At 40.7% G+C, this 26,494-nt stretch overlaps 1 protein-coding gene across 8 annotated transcripts in view; it reads left to right on the top strand.

Moving 5' to 3' along the window:
* EMSY (EMSY transcriptional repressor, BRCA2 interacting) overlaps positions 1 to 9,936 on the top strand; it is a 33,253-nt gene extending 23,317 nt beyond the window's left edge. For 2 of the 8 annotated variants that reach the window (XM_075198564.1, XM_075198565.1), the window contains exons 16-21: positions 903 to 1,046; positions 3,819 to 4,048; positions 4,492 to 4,533; positions 4,656 to 5,189; positions 5,946 to 6,482; positions 8,213 to 9,908. In XM_075198564.1, the coding sequence (XP_075054665.1) occupies positions 903 to 1,046; positions 3,819 to 4,048; positions 4,492 to 4,533; positions 4,656 to 5,189; positions 5,946 to 6,482; positions 8,213 to 8,404 (1,679 nt within the window). In that variant the 3' untranslated portion in view covers positions 8,405 to 9,908. Of the gene's footprint in view, positions 1 to 902; positions 1,047 to 3,818; positions 4,049 to 4,491; positions 4,534 to 4,655; positions 5,190 to 5,945; positions 6,483 to 8,212 lie in introns of all 8 variants that reach the window. The other 6 variants (XM_075198568.1, XM_075198567.1, XM_075198571.1 and 3 more) reach the window with 6 other exon arrangements.
* The last annotated feature ends 16,558 nt before the right edge of the window (positions 9,937 to 26,494 follow it).

Genomic DNA, 26,494 nt, shown 5'->3' on the forward strand with positions numbered 1-26,494 from the left:
AGGAAATGTTTACAATGAATTATCTGTTGCATCTTCGACGAATAAAATAAACGGACTAGTGGGCGCTCCATTTTTAGTGGTTTGTTATTAATGTTGAGTGTTTATAATGTTATAATGAATTACATAGTGCCCTGTAGTGTCTGAGGTACACAGAACGTACCGACTAAGACTGATACAAAAATGGGAAGTGGACTCTTCTACATATAAATTACAGTCTTAAAGATAAAAGTGAGAGACACAAGGTCTGGGGGCTAGTTGGCTGACACTGTAGTAAAAGGAGGAGGGGGGTCTAAGACAGTAGCTTAAGTCTACGTGTGGCCCTCTGATAATTCACCTGTGGCCCCCGCTCCTTCCTGCTTCATTGTCAGATGTTTGTTACAGCTTGTGACCCATGTATAAAATATCTCCTGATCTGTTATTACAGATAGGTGTCTCTTTCTTTGATTAAATGTTTTAATTTATTGCTGAGATTAAGGGTGATGTGTGGCCCCTTTGAAGTTTAGCGGGTGCCCATGTGGCCCCTGAAGTGCATCGGGTTGCTGCCCATCACTGCTCTAAGAAGATAAAACTTATCTGAAAAGCTCAGTTTTCCGCACTTAAAGGTTGGGCCACTAGGGGGCAGTGTAATGGAGCGAGGGAGAGTGTTTCATTGAAGAACCTAGATTAGTCCTGAGACAGTGTAAGGAGATGTCTGTGGTCATGGATGATCTTCATCTTCGGACCCCAAATACAGACCATTATTAGTGTATTTTCCAGCTCTCCTGTATAGTGTTCTAGTTATTGAGGATAAGGCTCCGGAGCTGTGACGTTCTCTGCATTCAGGGTAATGATAGATCGCCGTTCAGGTGCTAGCCCGTGGTCAGTCGGTGGATTACTTTTACAATTGCCCTTTTGTTCTTCAGTGAAAGACAGAGCGGACTATAAGCCCCGCGGGCCGACCATTGACCTCAGTCAGATGGCTGTTCCTATCCAGATGGCCCCAAATAAACGGCAGGCTGAAATTGCTGTGGTGGAGTCAGAATTGGTTGCAGAATACATGTCTACAGGTAGGGGGCGCACTATAAGTCAGTCATTTCTAAGGTTGAGTACTGGAAGGAGAGAGATTATATTAGGGTGACCGCTAATGTCATGTGACTATGATCAGGATAACGTACTGTGGCATAACCTCTACCTAGGACCTCGTACACACAGGACTCGCAGACCTCTGCTCCACGTACATTGAGTACTATGCTGCAGAGAAGCTTTGACACATTAATGAATGTGCGTCTAGCGCTCTGTTATAGCGCAGACAAAGTACAAGGTTTGTCTACTCTGTTTAGTTAGTGTTTATGATTCATTGCTCATGTGCAACTGCTGATTGAGCTTAAGAGATAGATCAAGCACTGCAGACTGAGGAGCGTATAGTATGACTGCATCTCTCGGACGGGTTAAATGTCCAGAAAAGGATTGAAATCATTAGGACCGTTATCGGATATGGTTGTTAATGTGTCCAAAGATAATCGCTAGTTCCGATCACACTAACAGGCCCCAATGACACTCGGCTTCATACAATGTGTCCACTACTACGTATTGGATTTTGCCTGGCCTGTATCTCCCTGGTTTAACTGTACAATAACGGAGTTCGGATAAATTTACTCTGCAGAGCGCAAGTTAATAGCAGCACTGATTTGTATGTTAGTGCGGACACTGGCTTCACGTTGGCTGCGCTCTAGATGGACTTCAGTCACTGCGCCCTCAAACGTGACGCCATCGCGGTGGCAGAAATCGCTCACATTCAGTAAATCTTGCATAGCATACAGACAACATTGTGGATAATAAGTGTTCAAGCCGGGTATAGAAAGCAGGATAAATGGCATTTTGCATTATCTGTATAGAGAATAGTGTTATATACTGAGAATTACACTTCATAAATGCACTTTTATTGTTTCACGGTGTGCGTTATTTCTGTATACCGAGTAACGGGTACTATAAATTATATCCAGGGTACAGAACAAGCAAAGTGTTACTGCAGAGACTTAGTACATAACAGAACACTAACAAGGGCTGAGAATTGCTTACAGAGCAGGAGAAGTGGTACTATGCAGTTGTCTACGTACAGAATAAGAATGTGCACTGAGCATTACATCCAACAGACAGAACAAGAGAAGTTAGACTGTGTAGGTGTGTCGAAAGATTGGGACCGGATTCTGAGTATTGCATACAGAACAAGAGTAACTGTCGGATGTATTTATTCAATATTGCAGTCAGGGAACATTGTCCGAAAATTTGTTTAGGGCAAGATTGTTGAGTATGTGTTAAGGGGCAATATCTGCTGTGATATAATCTCTACGTTGCCATTTCTATACCTTCCTTATGTGAGGGGCCATTTGCTAGTGTGCTTCTACCATAATTCCTCCAAGTATTCATGTTAACCTAGACTTTATTCATGCTCTGTGTTTCCCATCATACATTGCTTCAGCGATTTTACTGGCACTGTTAGAGGGGGCTCTCCCCTGTCATATGTCACATGGAATTCCAGCCATTATTTTTTAGTGAACTCTTATTAGTCCTTTGACAAGGGGGGGGGGGGCAGACTCCTTGTGGGTTAAGCTCCACCCCCAGGAGGCGGGACATGACGAAAAAGCCCCTCCTACCCCTTACATAACCCGTTCCACCAGCTAAGGATCTCTGATTTGTTCAGTGCTATTGGTTATGGCCACAGACTTGTCCTGGGTCTTTTTCTGTCCTTTTGTTGGTTATTTGCTAACCGTACCCAAATCATGTTACATAAATACAAAATGCCCCTTTATGTTTCTTCTACCTCAAGCCTCTAGTATTTCTGAGTAAAACGAGGTGTCTGCTGTATATGACAGACACCTCATTCCTCGGTGATGTCACTTGTTTCTAGAATATCGATAGGCTGCAGTTTTATGAATTTTGGTTCAGCATACAAATACGGACTCTGCTGTGTTTTACAATAGACTCGTTCATTGTGTGTAAAAAAACAAAAAACACATCTCCCAATAGGACTCTATTCCCGTCACTAGCAGTATTAGCAGGGAGTTATGGGTTAAATCAACCTATAAAGAGGGTCAAAGTTCTACTTCCAACATGCAGAAGCGTACACGTGCCCCTGCGTGGCTGGAAATACCACGACTTGGTCAAACCTTTGGCGTAGTCATTTTCTTTCCAGTGCTCCATGGAAGATATATCTGCATAATGAGAATCCCGTGTAATCCCCCTGTGTAAGAACATTATACGTGTAATAGTTCAGACGTTCTGAACCCACATGACCTTCCCAGTTCCAGTAACTTGTGTGACTGAGACTGACCTCTGACCCATCTCATGCCTGTGGTCACCTCTCCCTGAGGTAACTGTGGGGATGTAACGAGGTTATGGCTCCTATTCGCTGGCAGTTAATACAATTCTGACCAGATGAATAAGTTTAAGTCAATGAGTTACCGGTAAATAAATTATACTCTGTTTACATCCATTAAACGGCAACAGTCATCGTCTATGGAAATATTGTGGGTTGTAAATTTTTCCCAAATGTTATCCTTTTAGCAAATGCATTATGTATTAACCATTAAGAGAGCGTTTACCAGCATGTCTATTTAGATATTTAACTGTATCAGACTTAAACATAGTTGAGGCAGCCATTTTATAGTCTGGAACAATATTGGTTTTTCCCACAAAATGGCTGCTAGACCTCAGATACAGATCATGTGACGTTTGTTGCTTTTATTTCCCACCAATCATGCGCTATTGTGTCCAGTAGGTGTGGCAGTACGTCAAAGTGACCCTTCCCCTCTGTTTTGTTCTCTCTCTCTCGCCTGTAGGTAAAACCAGGCCGGTGGCTTCCACCACCACCGTGAGTTCCGGGGACGTTCCCCTCACGTCTCTCCTCCATGTCAGTCACCCGTCGCAGCACCACCAGCTGCAGACTTCGCAGTCCCAGCGCACTCTCCTCCAGCACGTCACGCAGTCTCAGAGCGCGGCACAGACGTCGGTGGTGGTGAAGTCCATCCCCACTTCCTCTAGCGGGGCCTTCACCCATATTATGCAACAGGTACGTACCGCGGATGTATGAGCGTTCTATTAGTATATGGGCGCGGTGGGCGGAGCTGTGATACTATAATATAACATGAATGTGTTCCAAATTAGTAAGTGCTCATTCTACCCTACACCGCACTTTCTAATTTGTGGGTTTAAATGGATATATTGGTGCTTGGCGTAGACCATAAATACTTAGAATGAAACAAGAAGATATATTTTGTAAAAGGGTAGAATAGAATAACATACTGAACACTAGTGACATGGGATATGTGTAATATCGTTGGGGTCGTCGAGGAAAGGTTCTAAAGGGTGTCTGACGCTTCTTTGTCTGCTCTTCGTCATAACTTGTTCATAGCTTACCTGGGGAGATAACATAATAATTATAATTACGCACAGAATATTTGACTTTAATTCTCCATTGCCAGACACTTATCTGCTGCTTCTCTGCATTTGTAGATCAATGGTGGTGTTTTTCTGTCGGGAAAATCTGGTCAAACTGTAGGTGGCGCTGTTTGTTTTGTCAGTTTTCACCATTTCTTTTTCTTATACAGCTTTTGCTGTCTCTATGATCCTTCGTCAATCATTAAGATCTTTTTATTTTGTTAATATTGTCCTCTCAGGCGCTAAGCAGCCACGCTGCCTTCAAGAGAACAGAGGAGACGGTGACCGAGGAGGGGGAAGTGGAGGAGATGGACACGTTGGACCCTCAGACCGGGCTCTTCTACAGATCTGCTCTGGCTCACAAGCAGCAGAAACAAATCCACCTGCACCAGGAGGGGACACACCTCCAAGTGAAGACGGTGCAGTCCCTCCAGACCAAGCAGAAGCAGATCATCCAGCTTCAGCCGGAGCAGCTTCAGCACAAGATCCAGCAAACGGCCCAACTGTCCATCAGGCAGCAGAAGATCACGCCGCTGCAGCAGGAGCACATCCACCAGCACACACAGCGCCACATGCTGGTCAAAGAGAGGCACATCCCTTCGTTGGTGTCTCAGCCGCAGCAGACTGTAGTGCAGGTTCTGGCCGTGAAAACCACCCAGCAGCTACCCAAACTGCAGCAGGTCCCCGGGCAGCAGAAGATCTACATGCAGTCCCAGCTCTCCCAGACCCCGATGCAGCTGCAGGTCTCGTCCGACAAGCAGAGCGTCGGTCAGGTAAGCGTGCCGGAAATTTTAACAACAGCCAAACACGGTGTAGATCCCAAACCACCAGTTCTTAAAATACTCCTTTAAGTATTTTGGTGACTTCGTACTTGGAATATCCGGTCTTTCCCAGAGCCAGGACTAGTATAGTGATGCAAAAACAACTTTATTATACTAAAAAGTAAAACAACAAAAAACAAAACCTTGATTCTATGTGATTATTTTTGGGTTGGTCCCCTAGGCTGCATTTTATTTGCTTTTTTGGGGTATAGTTGTCGCCCTCTTTATTTGTTTTCAGTTTAAATTTCCTTTTTCAAAACAATAGAACTCTAGAAAGTCATCAGGAAGGACACTTGCCTAATTTTTTATTGGCTTCCTATTAGTGCTCTAGCATTTTATAAGAGCTGAATAATGAAATACCAGGGACTTGTAAGTTTTAATTAGTATGTTGTGTCTGCTGCGTGTCAAAAGTAAGGAAGATGAAGTATGAATGTAGTTGTATAGTTGCAATAGGCAGCCAGCATAATCGTCCCTCATGCAGCTACAGTTGTTCACTACTATAGGACTTCAAGAAAATGGCCACCCTGGAAGCCCCTCCCAACAGGAAAAGGACTTTAGATAATTAAAACCCATGAAATTCGTCTGCTTTAGGCTTCATCTCCTGCTGCACACTGAACAGATAGGTTGATTTAGTGTCTTAATTCCTTAGATATTGTTAAACACTACTTATTTTTCATTCTATTTTCTTTTTTCCTGCTGCTCGACCAGGTGACGCAGCCAATCGTATCGCAGGGTTCTGCCGTTACGAAGATCACTTTTGAAGGACACCAGCCCCCCACTGTTTCTAAGGCAACTATTAGCGAGTGCCTACCGAAGCTCACCCCGGCTGTGTCCAGCATCCTGCCCACGGTCTCGTTGGTGGAGAAGGCCTCCGTAGCGGACATACTGAAGATGTCCATGATGCAGGCGGATATAGAGCCTGACGTGGAACCCATGCTGGTGGACCCTCCGTGTAAAGTTACCCCCATCATTAAACCTATGCCAGTGTTAACCGAGGCAGCTATACTCCCCCAGGTGCAAAGGTTATCTGCCCCAAGTACAGTGACTGCTACAGTACCGCCCCCTCCCAAATGTTTCCCAGCCCCCATCATTACAGCGACCACTTCCACGGCACTTCCTGTGCCCCTGCCCCCACCGCCCCCCTTAACCAGGAAAGTCGATGTCCCGGCTGCCAGTCAGATCATACAGATCCAGACTATGCCACACAAAAGGGCCGAAGAGATGCCTTCCGAAATTATCATCCAGGTAAGGCTACTGACTCCGTCACATACGGCGAACATACCGCGTCTGATCAAGGGCTGACGTTTGGTTTGAAAGGTTCACGTAATCCGAGGTCAGAATTAATATAAATGTATAATATATCAGTTGGAAATTTAAATTTTCAGTTCCTGCGTCTAAAACCAATAGTCCAGGCAGTAACCCTAGCCACCCCTGTCTCTCTAATATTGTTACTGTTCCTCTCTGCAATCCACTCCCCACCTACTACCAGAGGAAACAGGACTTTAATATGCAGAGATTTAAAGTTTCAATAGTTTTAAGGAATTTCATTGGTTGAGAAGATTTAGAGAGAGAAAAAAAACGATAAATTGCTGTAAGAATAACTTTATTTAACTGGACAGTTTTGTTTGAGTCCCTGAAATACTGTCCTGTTCATTTCAGTCTCTTGCAGGGATTTAAAAAGTATATTTAGTATAGCTATGGAAGGATATTTGTAGATTACATTGTGACCATCTCAAACAGCGATAATGTTTCCTTTATTGGTAGATGTGCTTCAAACATTCACAAATATGTGAGATATTCCCAATCTTATCAAAACTTTTCCGTTAAGTTGTTGTAGATGGTAAATAAATAGCTGGACACGTTGTCCGTTCACAAACAAATATGAATCCCGCCTGAGCACATAGTGCAAATATCATGATATTTTTAGAGTGACTGAAAGCAGCTGTACAAGAGTTGTTTTCCTGGCTTCTTATTGAGCATTTCGCTCAGCTCTGGTTGAGTTGAATGTTTTGGTGCTGGGTAGAACATCTAGTCATTTGCTGGTTATCTCCGACACGGAATTCTATCTAGAGAGATTCTTCTCTTTGTAACAGCGATGCAGAATGTAAAATATGAGTTTGGGCAGTATGTAGGATCTTTTTACTAGATGAGAATGTTACAAGATGCACTTACTGTTTGGATCAAACTTAATTTCTCATTTTGCCAAAGGGGGAAACAGAGGCTTAATAATGAGGTTAAATGCCACCTTTGAGGGCAGGACACTTTAGTCAAGTTTAATTTCAGGATTTCTCTCCTACTTAATTCCTCTTCGATAGGAGATCCCCGACTCTTGACGTGCAGAGGTTCAGAACCAGGCTCTGCTTTGTTATTGGGTCTTTTTGGATTTATCCCTTTCCCATACTAACTAGTTGGATTAGGGATGTCCCCATCAGTAAGTCTATGTCCTCAGGTTGGCCAAACAAGAAGTAGTGTCTTACTTCTTGACAAATCCTTTTCTCTGGTGGTTGGGGAGAGACGTAGACCTGCCCATCCCTGGGATGTTTCTGTGCTTGTCTTCAGTTGTCCTATCGACCGGTTAGAAATCACCAAAAGTTGGCCCTTTCTGTTCCACCTTTCAGTGTTTTGCTTTCATTTGTTTTTCATCTCTGTTATATTTCAAATTGTAATACGGAAACTGTGTCTCCCCTGTCGAGTAGGGGTTACGGTATAGGAAAACTGAGTCAGAATCAGTCCAACCACTGATGGAGTTCCATCAGTAAGTCTGTGTCCCCCATTAGCGTCAGAGAAAAGGGTTTATCGTTGGGTAACAATCCATCGTTGGTGTCCGTTTAATTCTTACCAGCAAAGCTTCCGTGAGCAGGTTCTGGCTAAAGAAAGATAGAGAGGTTGGGACATAGAAATGTGTAGCGTGATCATGTAAAGCTTTGTGCTGCCACCACGGTTAGTCTTTTTTTGTTTTTCCTTCTATCTTTCAGACCATCCCTCAGTATCCCATCGCTTGTCACTCCAGCTCCAATGTGGTGGTAGAACCCAGTGGCCTTCTGGAGATGAATAATTTCACCAGTCAGCGGCTCGGAGACGAAGACACGGTCATCATACATGACGGAGATCTGAGCGCCGATGAGAGGACACAGTGTAAACCTTCGCTCAATATTGAGCACGTGTAGCAGTCATTAAAACAGGACAAACTGTATTGTGGCGGCGATGACCTCTCTACACGGAACCGCCGATTTAGCTTTGGATAATACGTCCGAAACCATGGATAAGTGCAAAGCCAAAGAGTTGGAAAGTCTTTTACCCTCTCTTCAGTGTCGTGTGGCACGGTCATATTTTATAGTGTATGAAAGGCAGAAGATTCTCTTTATGAGCACAGTATTCTTTTATTTTATTTTTATGGCGAGAAGATTTGGCCAAGACGTTGGTACCGTGTTGTCCACCTATAAGGGCCCTCGTAAAATATTCTGTAGGAATCATGGGACAATTTTTGGATCTGCACTTTTTAGCCCCTGTGTTATGATTTTGGAATTCCTTTTTTTTTTGCATGCAACAATGAGAAATGATTTGTTTAATTTGAGGAGTTTGATTACTGTGATGCCTGCAGATCCCGTTGCAAATTACAGCATAATCTGCAAGACATTTAGGGGGTTTATTTACTAAACTGCGGGTTTGAAAAGGTGGAGATGTTGCCTATAGCAACCAATCAGATTCTAGTTATCATGTATTTTGTACATTCTACAAAATGACAGCTAGAATCTGATTGGTTGCTATAGGCAACATCTCCACTTTTTCAAACCCGCAGTTTAGTAAATATACCCTTAAGAGTGTAAAGTCTCCACTTAGCAGCCTGAGAGAATTTTATATTTAGAAAATGTTTCCGGTTTGATTTTTTTTTTTTTTTTAGCTTGTTGGCTGATAGCGGCAAGAGTTCTAAGTGCACTGGATTAGTGCAGTTATCCCCCGTGTCCTGTTTTTATTTTTACATTTTTAACGTACCTGTCCTCTATAATCAGTGGAGGCTGCCATTTTGTGGGAGGAGCCCATATAAATGTGCATACAGCTTATAAATTGACCAAGGGATATCAGGCTTCCTCTTCTGCGGGTGACAAGTACACGTCCATATATGCCTACCGTATATGGTTACTAGGAGTGAAAAGAGACCCGCACATTTTTTTTTGTTTTCCATTCTACAGATATCTAACTCCTAAAAATGATTTCCTGGGATATATTTTGTAATGTGCAGAGCAGAATTTTAACACCACCGGTATTCCTATAAATACAAATTTTATACACGTACATAAAAAAAAGGTTTTTGGACTATATCCATTATGAATGATGACAGACATTTAAAAATATTATTGTTGGCTTCTTTTTTTTTTTTTTTTTTTTTTTTGTATGTAGATAACATGGTGCTTTATTTAACTCATAGCAGCCACCCAGAGTGACTATCGTTTCATCTTTCACTTGGCTGATCAAAAACATATATTAGTTGCTGATCACAGATCTGTTACTGAACATGGCCAATCTCTGCACCGCATATTTGTTACAAGTCCTGAAATCATTCATCCACAAATATTTTTTACATTGAATGTCATTTTGAATAATGTTAACATTACTCAAGATACAAACGTGTGTATAATGTGTACACACACACACACACACACACACACACACACACACACACACACACACACACACACACACACACACTCCCTCTCCCTCTCTCTCCCTCTCTCTCCCCCTCTCTCCCCCTCTCTCCCCCTCTCTCCCCCTCTCTCTCCCTCTCTCTCCCTCTCTCTCTCCCCCTCTCTCTCCCCCTCTCTCTCCCCCTCTCTCTCCCCCTCTCTCTCCCCCTCTCTCTCCCCCTCTCTCTCCCCCTCTCTCTCCCCCTCTCTCTCCCCCTCTCTCTCCCCTAACCTGTGACACTCCAGGTGTTGTGAAACTACAAGTCCCAGCATACCCTTCCAGCAATAAGCTGCTGTATATTGGTAAAGCATGCTGGGACTTGTAGTTTCACAACACCTGGAGTGCCACCAATTACCCAACACTGCTGTAGACAGGGAGAGTACTAATAGTGTAGTCTGTTACATGATTTGATGTATAACTGCGTTCTTTCAGATGAATATTGAGGTCTTCTCTGCTGACAATCCCTATAAGACATTGGACCCCTCTTGGATCCCAGGTCTCACACACTGTTAATAGTAGTTTATTGCTATATTATTATAATTTGTTCAGTAACATAACTGACATTGGCATCTGATATCTGTCTTGTATATGTGTATAATAAGTCTATGTATATATAATATGTATATATGTATGTATGTAAAGTATAAAGGCTCAGTCACATGTATGCACTGGGAAAGTGGATAAAAAGGTTTGGCGAGGAACGCACGCTTTAGACGCGTTTTCGATGTGCATTTTTAGCCCATACTGATACGTTTACCAGTACAACCTGGTATACAGGTAGCGCGCATTACAATATGAGATAGAGGCCATGGTAATATTTTAGAATGCTATAATGCAAACAATCCATCCTACTGTTAATGCAGTTTATAGGTGCGAACGAGCCCTAAATCTGTGCGCAGATTTTTATTTCCGGGTTTTCGTTGGGTGTTTTCACAAGTAAAACAACCACATTCTCACAATGGTCAGGCTGGAACCCGCTCCCGATTTTATATTTCCCACAATGCTTAGCCTGTGTTGACGTTAGCCTATCGCTGCTCTGGGTTCCTGCAGTGACGGCGAATGTCGGATGATTTATAAACGACTCATTATATTACAGGAAAAATTCATATTGCAACCGCCAGTTAAAAAAAAAAAAAAAAAGTGGTCCAGATTTATCTGTTCCTGGATATTTTTCAGACTAGTAAAACAGAATTGGGAACGTTTTTAAAATCTGGTGCATTGGTAACCGCAAAAAAATATATATTTTGCATCGGGATAGATTGCCTCTTGATGATTTGTCTGCTAATTCTCCAGGCCTAGTGATTAGCATCACATGTCTTCTATCACGGTAAAAGAACTTCTAGTGATATACTTATGAATTGTTTTAATATTCGACAAACTTGTATTTTGGGTGCAGAGACCTTTTTAGAGGACCAAAAAAAAGGTTTAGTCATAATTGATAAATTTTCTGCCTTGGCTCTATACAATTCACTATATTTTATCTACAGACTCTTCGGACCTGAGTCATTAAGGAGAACATAGCATAAAAAAGGAGTAACTTTGCACCTGGGCAAAACCATGTTGCATTGGAGGGGGAGGTAAATTTAAAATGTGTGGACAGATTTATAGTTGGGGTAGGGCATGTCCTAGATCAAATTTAAATTTCAGTGTAAGCATAAAGCCTTGAAATATTTGTGCGGTAGATGACAAAACAGTCAGTATTTATCTTATGTGCAAAATAATATTCTGATTTGGACCCGTTGCGTTGTAACATGGTTTTGTCCAGGAGAAAATGTACTCCTATTTTTTCCTTACTTTCCTTAATGACTCAGGCCCTTCGAGTGCTTCCTGGAGCGTTGGCCAGGATTGAGCTGCAGAATGTAAATTTTTATAGCATAATGTACTTAATACAACAAGAGCGACAGAAGTTTTCTCGTAAATGCAAAAAAGCAACTATGTAGCCGTGTCTCGTTTTTTTTTTTTTTTTGTTTTGTTTTTTCATTTTTCCTTTTATCAGCAAGCATTACTTTCTATGTATATGAATTCTAAAACCTGTTTCAATGTTATGTAATAGTCTCACTGTTCTGCACATTCTTTTTAACATTATTCCCTCTGTTCACACTTGTAACAATTCTGTGCTTCTTGGGACGCACTGAAATTGACAATCTGAACGCACCATAAAAAAACAAAAAATATATTTTTGTCCCAGCGGTCTCCTTCCTTCCAGTTTGCATATGCTGTGGGCCAAGTGTCCGACCTACATCTCCCAGCAACTGAAAATCATGGCCGCCACATTTGAGTCTTGTAGGCTCCACGTTCCATCGTAGGCCAATTCTTGTTACCCATGATTTTTTTTGTTTTTGGGTTTTTTTCTTGCACGACAAATTGGTACAAACATTTTGTATCATAAGGAGAAAGCACACGGCCGTCTGTGTAAATAAGTAGCCATTACATTTAATAAGTCAGTCCAGCATTTCAAGGACATTGAGGTCTTTCTAAAGCCTTTTTTTTTTTTTTTAAAGCAACGATGTGAAAGGTGAATATTTAATTCCGTTTCTAGTCCGTGTTGTGTATATAGCGGCAGTTTTTGCAACTGTTTTATAAATAAATCATTGAGCTTTGTATTGTACATATTTTGTATATTGGCGTCGCTGATGCTCTGTTAAGGTCTTAGAAAAAGGTCTTGCCTTGGCATTACCCACCAAACGTCCCCCCAATTCCTCCACTATATCCTGGCACTGCGGCCACAGAAAACATACTATATGATGGCATTATAACATGAGATGTGGAGACTGCATTTAAAACAAAAAATAGTTTGGTTTTAGGAATGTGTCTGACACCACCAAGCTGAGGAAACCACTTTGGGTGTATATCACGAACATGATTTTCTAAAAGATGGATCACTGTTGAACACTTGTAAATTGCTAAAAGTCTAGTCACAATTGACTTTTAGGGGTTGTACGCACTCTTATTAAAAAACAGAAAAAAACCAGCACTGGTTAAAGCGTAGACAAAACTTTGTCCTCATTATAATAGTGTGTTAGACTTGTGGTCATTAATGCGTCTCAAAGCCTTCCTGCAGCATAGTATACGAAGCACTCGACAAGCGCTCCCATAGAACCCCGTTATATTGTACCAAGCATTAAAGCATCTGAACGCTTCAAGCAATGTCTGAAATTGGCAAAAAGCAAATGCTTATAGGTCTGTTTGCTAAGACTATTTTTTCGTTATATTTTAAAAAATATAATGCCCATATGTATGGTCACAATCATGAGTAAGAATGTGGCATTAAACGTGTGCTGTAGTAATCTGTGTGTGTATAATATACACACATGCACACAATCATTCGTGAAATGACTAATGCAAATTGTTGATTTACATACCTCCGGAAGGTCTTGCATGCTCTTCCTTTAGGTTTTTATACCAGTTTGTTTTTAGTTTTCAGCACTTATTTATTTTTTTATTTTTTTTTATTTATTTTTAGAAGCAGTTACCAGCTTTTGGGCAATTGTTTTTGTCGCCTGCGTATTGCACCCAGGAGCTCCTGTAAAGCGCAGCTGTCACCTAACCACAGTGCAGGCAGCCATTTTGTGTACCGAACCAATATGTTGGGATGCGGTTTATCCATTCACTATGAATGGAGATGTACGATCTGCAGGTTTCGAGCCCCATGTTGACCAGGTATTTGATAAATCCTTTTTGGAACTTCTTCTTTTTAGTTCAATATTCAAACTTGTGATCCTTCCACCTTCCGCCCCCACCCCTAAAATAAAAAAAATAAAAAAAAGTCCAGCCTGCAAATTGGCTGCTATCACTGTATTTATAGGGCCATACTTGACTACTTTCAGGCAATGAGGTCCGGGAGATCCCGGGCAGTGGGCGTGACTAGAGGGAGGGGGCGGGGCGCGGTCAATAGCGTATTTTTGGCCCTGCGAAGGAAACTACGTTTTGTTGCGGGCGGCGGGGTCAAAATGACGCGATTCACTGCGAAACGTGTTATTTTGGCCACAGAATTGCGGGAGACAGACCCGGATTTCGGGAGTCAGAACTAAAGGAAGCACTGCAACCATAACCATCGTTCAGACTTTTTCTCTCTCATACTTATCATTTCTCCAGGCTGGTGCTGTTGCTCATGTTACAACCGTTCATCTTTAATGGCAAAATAATCTTCGATTTGGAGCCAAATTGTCATGTTAAAAAAATAAATAAAAAAAATGCCATGCATTTCTTTAAACCAAACCTCTTAGCATCCTTGTCTTTAAGCAGCAAGAGGAGCTAGATTATTTTTAATGAAGTGATTGTAAAGTAAAAATGTCCTTTTAAACTGCCCCCCTCCCCTCCGAGTGCTGACTAGGTGCAAATTCTACAAAATCCGATTGTACAGTTGCACTGCAAAGTATTAAACGATTCTGTGTACATATGATCATTTTTTTGGGGATATCTAATTTAATAACACACTTTATTTTTTTATTAACCGCTAACTCACGTTTGTGGCCCAGTAGGTGCCTTAATAAAGGCAAGTTGCTTGTTTTGTACCATTTAGGTTGGTTGGATTTAAGTTGCTGTTTATTTTGCGAGGAATAATCGTCTACCTATACGCATTAAACTTGGAGTGCACATGTTGTCTGCGCACATGGAAGCCGCCATTTTGTGGGCTGAGCCAATATTTGCAATCCGGCCTATCCATTAAGCATCAATTGCCACCTTCTGCCGTCTAATTATTGATTCAGTCCACAAAACGACTTCCTTCGCTGTGTCTAGGCAACATTACATAGAAAGAAGTATGACTAACTGTACATGGGGCGTAGAAAAACTTTCTTAATATTTCGATTTGAAATATTCACAGGTAAAATGTATTTTTTTTTAATTTTATTTTTAAATGCAATGGTCTCTGTTTGTAGAAATCATCACAGTGTTGTTGGTGTGACACATCCTTAGGCTTTTTCATAAGTCTTCACTACCTATGATAAAACAATTGTACTTAGATCTTTCACCGTGGTGTGTGTGGTTTTTTTGTTTTTTAAACTTGCAACGAGTTATAGCACAGAATTAAACCCATCTGTAAACTCTAAATTGTATATATTTTCTTTTTCTTTTCTTTTTTTATATATATATATCTTTTGAAAGTGCCCAATGTAAATTTATTTTAACCATGGCTGAGCTTGTAATAAAAAGCAATTTAAATTCTTGTGACTTTTTGTTTTCCACGATTTTGGGTTTTTGGTGACCTTCAGCAGTATCTACAAATTACAGGAACATTCCCTGTCTTTTAATTTTATGTTTCCGGTGGAAACTTCAGGTTCGAAGGGGTTAAAGACTTTTGACCACAAAGTTCAAATATTAATCTTTTACTGCAAACAAGTAAAAAGATAATAAGAAGGTACTTAACTCCCACTAGTGAATGACAGTGCAGTAAGAAAGGGCATATTCTGCAGTGCTGGACAGTCGGTTATAATACAAACATACACTGAAATAAAATGTATGATTTCTGCCCATATGAGCTTACAATCTAAAAGGGAAGGTAAACAGGTGACATGTAAGGTATAAAGCAGGGCCGGACTGGGACTAAAAGTTGGCCTTGGCATTTAAAGTACACAGACCCACCTTGGTTCCAGCAGGAAAGAAACTGCTGAAAAGGGTGTGACCACGTTGTGTTGTGGGTGTGGCCAACATGGAACCTTGATACATAAATTATAATACAACATTACATTTATCACGCCCTCCCAGCCACATCACACCATCCCCCCAGGCGCATTATGACACCCCCAGCCCACTGTACTTACCTATGCTTCTGGTGCTGCTGACATCTATCAGGGTGGGAACTTCCTGCAGAGCGAGCAGGGAAGCTCTTTGACTCAGGAGATTACCAAATCTTGTGATACTTAGAGCTCCTCGGCTTGCTCTGCAGGCTGTGTCCTATCCAGGGACTGGGAGCAGCTATCCGCTCCCTCCTGCTAACCAGAGCTGGATAGACGTTCGGGGGGCCCTATTATGTAACATGGTTATCATTTTAGACAAATGTTAGACAAATACACAGGCAATACTGTTAGTTGCACGCAGCTCTGCCATCAAGCAGTACAATGTGAAGCGGGACATACCTCCCAACTGTCCTTGTAGTCGGACCAAATCTCACTAAAGGAGACACAGTCGCCAAAATTCGGGACAGTTGGCAGGCAGTCCTGCTCTCTCCTAACCGGTCTAGTCAATTTCACCACCTGTGGCTACTGGTGTTTTTAGTTGCTGCTTGTCTGGATCCTGGAATGTTGGAAGCCCTATTTGGAAAAAAAAATGGGTACATGTAATTTAGAAAACTCTAACTAGCCCTGGTGTTTAATCAATACAACCCATGTTTTATAATTGGGCCTCCTTCCAGCCTCAACATTAAAATACTAGTATTTACATTTAATTTCCCTCCCTCCAAACAACCCCAGCAATAATTTAAATAACATTTACGTTTAAAAAACATATACCTATTTCCCGCAACCATCACTGCCATTAAATAATTCATATTCACATTTAATAAATAGACATTATTTTTTTCCCCAAATAACCCCACTTTCAATTAATAGTCCCCGAATCACCCCAGCATTAATTTAAAGGTCCAATCACCCCTTCTTAAATTGCTAGGCCCCAATATTAAATTAAAGTGACCCACATCACCCCACAAATAAAATGGCACCAATTAAATAATTAGCCCACACCTAAACTCTAGCATTAAATTAATAGCCTACCTCCTGCATTATATTAACACTCTCCCCCTTCCCTTATGCCTGAGTATGTGCCCCTAATTGATATTGAGCCACCATGGAGCCCACAAATAATAATATGCCATCCAGTAGTGCCCCAAATCATATGCCAGAGAGTGACCATATTAACACCACTAAATTATATTTGTATAAACTAAGAATAAATATTCATTAGGAATAATTATGGACTATACAGCATCCCCCTCCCCTGTGGGTGGCATCCTTTCTCTCCCCCCTGTTTTCTGTGTACTTACCTTCTCATCTTCTTTTCTCTTCTTGTTTCTGTCTACTGTCGGCTCTTCAGACAGCGTGCAGGACTCTGCGCACGGCACGTGATCTGATTCCTGGGGAGAAGCCTGTCACTGACTGCCCGGGACTGGCCCATATGACCATTGGTCCTTCTGACATTTGCCAGAAGTGCCAGATGCCCACTGGATATGGGAAAAGGTGTGCGAGAAGTCAGACGATCTTTCATCAGAATTCAGGGTAATATTTATACAGAGCAGAAGAGTCATTAGGAGAAATAACGATGCTTAGTGCAGGCAATAGGAGATGATTGGACGTATTGCAGTGTTGGCTAACCTGTGACACTCCAGGTGTTGTGAAACCCAGCATCCCCTTCCCGCAATAAGCTGCTATATATTGGCAAAGCATGCTGGGACTTGTAGTTCACAACACCTGGGTGTAAATGTATCAAGGTTCGATTTTGCAAATCCAGTGATTTTCTTGGGAGAGCTGAAACTCGCTGATGTATGAAGCTGAGATTTAATATAAAATCGCCAGATTTGTGTTTCTGCCAAAAACGATAGAGATCAAAGTTCTGACTGTTTGCCACTCTAGCTATACAAGTCTCACATATATGAAGCTGCGATTAAGCAAACTCTCCTGAGTTTGCTTTAAAAATCGCCAGATACAACACGCTGCTTACTAGCAGCATGATTAGTAAACACATCACTGTTGCACTGTTCTGTCTATAGAGTCGGAGCTCCCCGCAGCTGTCAAATGTTTAAAAATAGATAAATGTAAAAAAAAAATAAGCGTGGGGTCCCCCCGTCCGAGCACTATTAACCATAGTGCTGCCAGCCTACTGCTGGTTACATGAAAATAAGGGAAACATTTGCGTGGGGTCCCCCCATCCGAGCACTATTAACCCTAGTGCTGCCAGACTACTGCTGGTTACATGAAAATAGGGGAAACATTTGCGTGGGGTCCCCCCGATTTTCACTTAACCAGCACTAGTCAAACCAGCAAACAGTATTAATCAATATACTTTCTTTCATCCAATTATTCAACTTTGACAGTGTTATGTTGTAGACTTACAACTGACACTTTTTCTTCACTGAGCACCTACAAGTACACTAAATTTTTGAAAAGCTTTGTGTCCATTGCCTATGGGATGCCTGACCAGCTGTAACAAAGAAATAGTGAAATTCCACTACTATGAGAAGGGTGGATTAGGAGACGGAAAAAAAAAGATAATCAACACAGTTCTGTTCACTGCTTACTTTCCAGGAGGATACAATGTAAGGAATACACATCCAGTACCAACTCTCTGTGTATAGACTTCCTTGCTGTTGGGTGAAGCTTTCACAACCGTGTATCACAATTCTAAGTGACTGTATCTCTTTACATTGGCTGGGGGCCTAGATCACCCACTCCTCTAATGATGCCAGGCTTTTCTCTCCAAACCTTCCGATACAAAACCCTTGTTACTTGCACAGGAGAGACACAGATGTCCCTGGTTATCTCAGTACCATGTTGTGGAGCACAGCACAGGAATATTAGTGCAATGAGAACGAGTCCTCAGGGAATACTCCAGACATTTTAGTGTCTTTTCACTAAAAAAAAAAAACAATAAGCCACAAGATATTAAAAGTCTTTGTAATCTTCTGATATACTTCAGCTGACTGGTGCTTTTTAATAACCTTTTTCTTGGGGTTTCTTTGCATGTTATTTGATCTTCATGATGAAGCTCAGTTTAGACATACATTAACCAAATGTAGGACCTCTCACAGTGCATTTACTTTTAAATAAAATAAAAAACTTTATTTGTACACAGGTGGACTTCCATAAATTAACCATAATTAAATGAGGTCATTAAATATGACCTCATGTAACAAACAGCACTCACCTGTTCCTGCATAATGCGTATGTGACAATAGATTAATAGCTGAAAAAACCACCTGGTCTGGTTAAAAAAATAATGATTCAAAAGTCCTCAAAATTATATTTCACACTCTCCATAGATGCAAAACTGCCACCACCAACATTTGGTTTCAAAAATCACACTTTCAGGAAATCTTAGGTTACTCCCCTTAATTAAAAATGCCATCACAATTTGTATCCCACTACAATTCAACTCAATTTGACCAAAGTTATCACTCACCAAACAATCTACTGTAATTCAGTTATGTGAAATTTAATAACCATGAGATTGAACACATGAATTTAAGAACACAAAGGCAGAATGTTATTAAATGAAATTTTATATAACAAATGGCCACAATGCTTAAGGTATAAATAGAAAATATACTAAAATATAACCTTATGCTTACAAGTTTCTTTAAAATAAAGAAGAGAAAAGCAGAAACATAAAAAAACGTACGTAATTCCATATCTGTTGTGGGAGAGCGCAGAAACATGGATCAATTCCCCAATACAGATTGGCTTTTAGGAATCTGGAAAAATCTCTTAAAGTTTTTCAGGGATTGAAACATTTTTCTACCAACAACACCTCCCTCTTGTGAGGTCTTGTGAGATATATGCTATTATGGAAGAAATTCACACATGCATGTGAAACACATTATATTACTGAATAGCCAGAAACCCTTATACAGGACATAAGTTTTCCTCTCAAACATCACAGAATCAACAGAGTATAAATTTACCTATGTGTAAAGGTGCAACTGGGGGTTCAGCTGAACACTTGTCTTCTAGAATTCCTGTATGGAAGCAAGATGAATGGGGGGCTTGGAGAACGCACTGCTGCTGCTGCAGGCTCTGCCAGGGGTACTGAGGGTAAGTGGACAGCCTCTGCTTTTTATTCACACATGCAGCAGTGTATAGAGCTATTCCATTTTACTGTCAGCTGTGTGCCTCCCCCCCCCCAGCCTGGAACCACTTTCATATTCCTCTCTGTCAAATTGATGTGGATGAGTTTACCTTGTGGACAGCACGGTGGCTCAGTGGTTAGCACTTCTGCCTTACAGGTCTGGGGTCATGAGTTCAATTCTCGACCATGGCCTTATCTGTGAGGAGTTTGTATGTTCTCCCCATGTTTGTGTGGGTTTCCTCCGGGTGCTCCGGTTTCCTCCCACACTCCAAAAACTAGACTGTAAGCTCCAATGGGGCAGGGGCTGATGTGAGTGAGTTCTCTGTACAGCGCTGCGGAATTAGTGGCGTTATATAAATAAATGTTGATGATGATGAACCTTAGAATGGGTGGGTTGAATTCTCTATGGAAGAGGCTCCTGAATGGATGTAAATGTAATGTATAAATGTGAGCTAATATGGATGAAAAGTATCCACTGTGAATGGATTATATCCTCACTTATATAGCCTCTATAATGCCTCCTCCCACCATATCTCCGACCTTGTCAATAAATACTCCCCTACTCTCCCACTACATTCTGTCAATGACCTTCTCCTGTCCTCATCACATTCCCGCCTTCAAGACTTTGCCTGCGCTGTTTCACCCAGTTGGAACTCTGCTCCGCCCAATCAGCCTCGCACCCAACCTCAAACACTCCTTCAAAACTCACCTTTTCTCACTTGTCTGCCTGACCCCACCCTAAGACCATTCCTTCCTCACGCTCCACCTGCCCCTTTCACTCCATCTCTATCGTCTCCGTTTACTACCCTAATCCTCTTAACGGTAACTGTCACAAGTTTGTCCTCTCTACCTCCTATCTCCTCATCCTCTTTGTCCTTGTTGTGTCTTCTTATGTTTTTAGTTTCTCTATAGTCTCTTGTATTGATTCTATTGTTTCTTTTGTCCCTTACTTATCTGTATTTTTTTTCTGTTCATTTTTTTGTTGATTGTTCGGAGCTGCGGATACTGTGGTGCCAAATAAATAAAATATGATGATGACTGAATGGGTTAGTTTCGTATGTATAGTCTGTATAAATACCTGGGTATGAATGAAGACAATTAATTGTTCACTTGGCATAGAGGGAATGGGCGTATATATCTTTTTGTTACCAGTAATCCGTTATATCCTAATATTAACAGCCTTCTGAAGAGTCTACACGTCCTTCCAGTCACTACCTGTGAGGCTGATCGCAGCTTTACCGCTAAAAAACACATCGGCGCATCCTTGTGGGTCGGTGTTTTCTGATTGGTTTGGTCTTATGTCACGTAAATTCGCTCCTGCTGTGGATGAAGGATTAGACCTCATTGGACTCCATAAGCGTAGAATAGAATAGACGTTGAAATATTTAAATAAATGATTAATCAACAGAGGCTCACAGAAAAAGTTTTCAATTTTTTTTAAATACACTCACTTTGTCTCAATCTTGTGATTAGATAATGTTTTATGCTATGTGACTAAGCCTATGTGTATGTTGCAGGTTTATTGCATTTTTGGCTTGTTTTCTTCTTCTGAAATGAAGCGTTAGAAACCCCTATCTAGATATCCTACATTTACAAAATTGTATACATCTCAAACGATTGGCAACCAATGAAATTAGAGAACAGTAAGAGCAAACATCTTTTATACAGATATAGTTACAATTTCACTGGGTCTGTTCTGAAAGACTGATTGTGGGAATATATATTTTCTCTGGCCCAGCGAACATGTCCCAGATGACGAGACTCATCAGAAGGGACAATTTCCAATCCTCTTCCCCAATGTTTGACCTTTGTAGTGATACACTATAAATTTATAGGTGTCAGAAACGGACACTGGGAGAACGATTTCATGGGTCTTCCTGTAGAATCCTATTTATGTGGATTTAAATGCTGCATCTGACATCTCTAACTTCCTGTCTATCAAACATTTTTTTGTGTTCCCATAAATTCCATTCTAGAAGGTCGCTTGCTAGAGAAAACTCACGACACGTCTGGACCCCGGGGACTGCAATCATACTGCCCAGGCTTTTCCCTTAGAGTGGAAGTAAATATGTATGTTTAAACCCCATGGGCTAGATTTACTAAACGGCGGGTTTGAAAAAGCGGAGATGTTACCTATGGCATCCAATCAGATTCTAGCTTTCATTTATTTAGTGCATTCTACAAAATGACAGCAAGAGTCTGATTGGTTGCCATAGGCAACATCTCCACTTTTTCAAACCCGCAGTTTAGTAAATATACCCCTATGTCTTTAATGATAAGTGGATACAATATACTTACTGTCTTCCCTCTCTATAATCTCTGCTGAGAGCTGTAAGGATGACCTTCCTTAAAGTGGAAAATACTATGCAGTATATTCTGAGATCAAAGCAGATTCTATGATCGTGGAAATGATCTGATATATCTATATTTAAAATGTGCGATATTTAAAAAGGAGAATTAAGTTAAACACTTTTTACCGGGGCAGTTGTTTTACTGACTAAAATCGTAAACTACTCATTATCTTAGTATAGCGATAGCAGATTAATATCATTAAACAAATTGCTTTATTCTTTGAATAAAGCATTTTTTATTTTGAAAAGGTTTTAAAATATTGTTTATTTTTTTTAATAATTTTTAAGCTTTCATTTTATTTTTTATTTTTTACATTAGTTGAACAGAGAGCACGTAAGTGTGAGTGCCATCTGATTCATGTACATATCTGTTCATCCTTACTGCTTCGGGCCAATATTTCCACGACAGCTGAGCGATAATCTTTGAGTAAATTGCGGCTATAAGTGATTTGTTTTATCGCCGTGAAAATAACTGACTCTGTCTCTTAAGGACGCTATTAAATCACTTTCCCCCCTCTATACTCTCTTTTCCTTATGTGTTGTGTCTGACTAAATAACCGACTGTCTGATTAACTAAATAACTGACTGACTAAATATCTGACTGTCTGACTAACTAAATAATTGACTAACTAAATAAATAAATGACTGACTAAATAACTGACTAACTAAATAAATAACTGACTGACTAAATAACTGACTGTCTGACTAACTAAATAAATAGCGGAATGTCTGACTAAATAACTGACTGACTAGCTAAATAGCTGACTAAATAAATGACTGACTAACTAAATAACTGACGAACAAAATAACTGACTGACTAACTAAATAACTAACTAAATACATGACTGACTGACTGACTATATAACTGACAAACTAAATAACTGACTGACTAACTAAATAACTGACTAACTAAATACATGACTGACTAAATAAATAACTAAATACATAACTGACTGACTAAATAACTGACTAACTAAATAACTTACTAACGAACTAAATAACTGACTGACTGACTAAATAACTGATTGACTAAATAAATGACTGACTAAATAACTGATTGACTAAATAACTGACTGACTAAATAACTGACTAACTAAATAACTGATTGACTAAATAAATAACTGACTAACTAACTAAATAACTGACTAACTAAATAACTGACTGACTAAATAACTGATTGACTAAATAACTGACTGACTAAATAACTGACTAACTAAAAAACTGATTGACTAAATAAATAACTGATTGACTAAATAAATAACTGACTTACTAAATAACTGACTGACTAACTAAATAACTGATTGACTAAATAAATAACTGATTGACTAAATAAATAACTGACTGACTAAATAACTGACTGACTAACTACATAACTGACTAACTAAATAACTGACTTACTAAATAACTGACTGACTAACTACATAACTGACTAAATAAATAACTGACTGACTAAATAACTGACTGACTAACTAAATAACTGATTGACTAAATAAATAACTGATTGACTAAATAAATAACTGATTGACTAAATAAATAACTGACTTACTAAATAACTGACTGACTAACTAAATAACTGATTGACTAAATAAATAACTGATTGACTAAATAAATAACTGATTGACTAAATAAATAACTGACTGACTAAATAACTGACTGACTAAATAACTGACTGACTAACTACATAACTGACTAACTAAATAACTGACTTACTAAATAACTGACTGACTAAATAACTGACTGACTAACTACATAACTGACTAAATAAATAACTGACTGACTAAATAACTAACTGACTAACTACATAACTGACTAACTAAATAACTGACTTACTAAATAACTGACTGACTAAATAACTGACTGACTAACTACATAACTGACTAAATAACTGACTGACTGACTAAATAACTGATTGACTAAATAAATAACTGACTTACTAAATAACTGACTGACTGACTAAATAAATGACTGACTAACTAAATGACTAATGAACTATATGACTGACTGACTAAATAACTGACTGATTGATTATCTGACTTGCTTAATATATGTTTCTTTCCCTCTCAAAAATCTTTCTTATTCTTTCATTTAACACATTTCTTTCCTTGTTGCCTCCTATTGTGTCAAAGTTTTACTCTCTTACCCCCTTTGTCCACTGCTCTCTTTTTTTCTCAATTTTGGTTTCAACGTTTCTTTTACCTCTGTCAATTATTTCTCAACTTCCCGCCTCTTCTGTTCTTCCCTCCTGCCAATTGTTTCCTCTCTTACTGCTGCTCCACCATCTGTCCCTATCTCCCAGAAATTATGACCCTCTCAGCCGCGTCTCACTGTTCTCTGCTCAGGTCTCTCTTTTCAGTTCTCCTCTCTAGTCCTCCTCACTGCTGTTTGTCTGTTCCTGTCCTTATTCTACCTATCTCCTCTTCATATCTAGACAGACGCCCATTTTCCCTAACAGTATCTCCCTCCTTAGTTTCTGCACAGCCTCGTTCCTCAGCTTGAAATGCTTGCTTCTCATTGGTCCATTTGGAGGTGTGGTGGGAGGTTCTACCCGGCCATGAAAATGGAAGGGGGGGGGGGGGCATGACTCTGAATGATGTCCACTGTCAAATTGTTCACAGTCCTCCTTAACAGTGTTCATCTTGACCAATTTGTTTCCAGAGACTGTGTCACGACCTGCATCCAGCAGCTCCTGTCTGCAGGTACTTTGTTGGACCTTTGTATATATTTGTATTCTGCCTGTAGTACCACTGACCACCAAAGGGGCCACTGTGGTACTTAGACTGCTCTTACCTGCCTCGTTATTGGTGAAAAGCTTAAACACCTGCTTCTGGCCTATATAAGACTGCCTGTCGCAGCAACCTTGGCCTGATCATCTGTTGAAATTACCTGTGTTGCTGTGCCTGGTCCCTGGCTCCTGTTTGCTGCCTGTTCTCTGAGTTTCCAGCACATCTATCCGCAGATCATCTCAGCCACTGTGTCTACTCTAGTATCCTGTAGTAACGCTCTGCAGATTATTGCTACCTGTTCTCTGAGTCTCCAGCACATCTATCCGCAGATCATCTCAGCCACTGTGTCTACTCCACTATCCTGTGGCAACGCTCTGCAGATTATTGCTACCTGTTCTCTGAGTCTCCAGCCCATCTATCCGCAGATCATCTCAGCCACTGTGTCTACTCCACTATCCTGTGGTAACGCTCTGCAGATTATTGCTACCTGTTCTCTAAGTCTCCAGCACATCTATCCGCAGATCATCTCAGCCACTGTGTCTACTCCACTATCCTGTGGTAACGCTCTGCAGATTATTGCTACCTGTTCTCTGAGTCTCCAGCACATCTATCCGCAGATCATCTCAGCCACTGTGTCTACTCCACTATCCTGTGGCAACGCTCTGCAGATTATTGCTACCTGTTCTCTGAGTCTCCAGCCCATCTATCCGCAGATCATCTCAGCCACTGTGTCTACTCCACTATCCTGTGGTAACGCTCTGCAGATTATTGCTACCTGTTCTCTGAGTCTCCAGCACATCTATCCGCAGATCATCTCAGCCACTGTGTCTACTCCACTATCCTGTGGCAACGCTCTGAAGATTATTGCTACCTGTTCTCTGAGTCTCCAGCCCATCTATCCGCAGATCATCTCAGCCACTGTGTCTACTCCACTATCCTGTGGCAACGCTCTGCAGATTATTGCTACCTGTTCTCTGAGTCTCCAGCCCATCTATCCGCAGATCATCTCAGCCACTGTGTCTACTCCACTATCCTGTGGCAACGCTCTGCAGATTATTGCTACCTGTTCTCTGAGTCTCTAGCACATCTATCCGCAGATCATCTCAGCCACTGTGTCTACTCCACTATCCTGTGGCAACGCTCTGCAGATTATTGCTACCTGTTTTCTGAGTCTCCAGCACATCTATCCACAGATCATCTCAGCCACTGTGTCTACTCCACTATCCTGTGGCAACGCTCTGCAGATTATTGCTACCTGTTCTCTGAGTTTCCAGCACATCTATCCGCAGATCATCTCAGCCACTGTGTCTACTCCACTATCCTGTGGCAACGCTCTGCAGATTATTGTTACCTGTCCTCTGAATCTTCAGTGCCTAGCTCTGGAGACCGTCGCACCTTGTGTGCCATCTCCACTACTTCGTGGTAAAGTCCTGCGGACCACCGCATTCTGCATCTGTTATCCATTGTGTTCTTTAGCTATTTCTTCCATACCCTACCGTACTGCTACCTGTAACCTGTGTAACCGGTGTTAATTAAAACCACTTCATTTCACTACTCTGTCTCTGTGGTTTTTATTGGGAATCCTGACAGACCGAAGACGAATTAATGAAATTGTAGATGTCCGATTCATTTACTGTGTTACATATGTTGCAATTTCTTGTTGGAATGTTTAGTCTGTCTTAGGAAATAGATGTGAAATGTGATTATATTCCTCTTTGTTGTA

The sequence above is a fragment of the Mixophyes fleayi genome, chromosome 2 (genome assembly GCF_038048845.1).
Source record: "Mixophyes fleayi isolate aMixFle1 chromosome 2, aMixFle1.hap1, whole genome shotgun sequence".
Classification (NCBI taxonomy): domain Eukaryota; kingdom Metazoa; phylum Chordata; class Amphibia; order Anura; family Limnodynastidae; genus Mixophyes; species Mixophyes fleayi.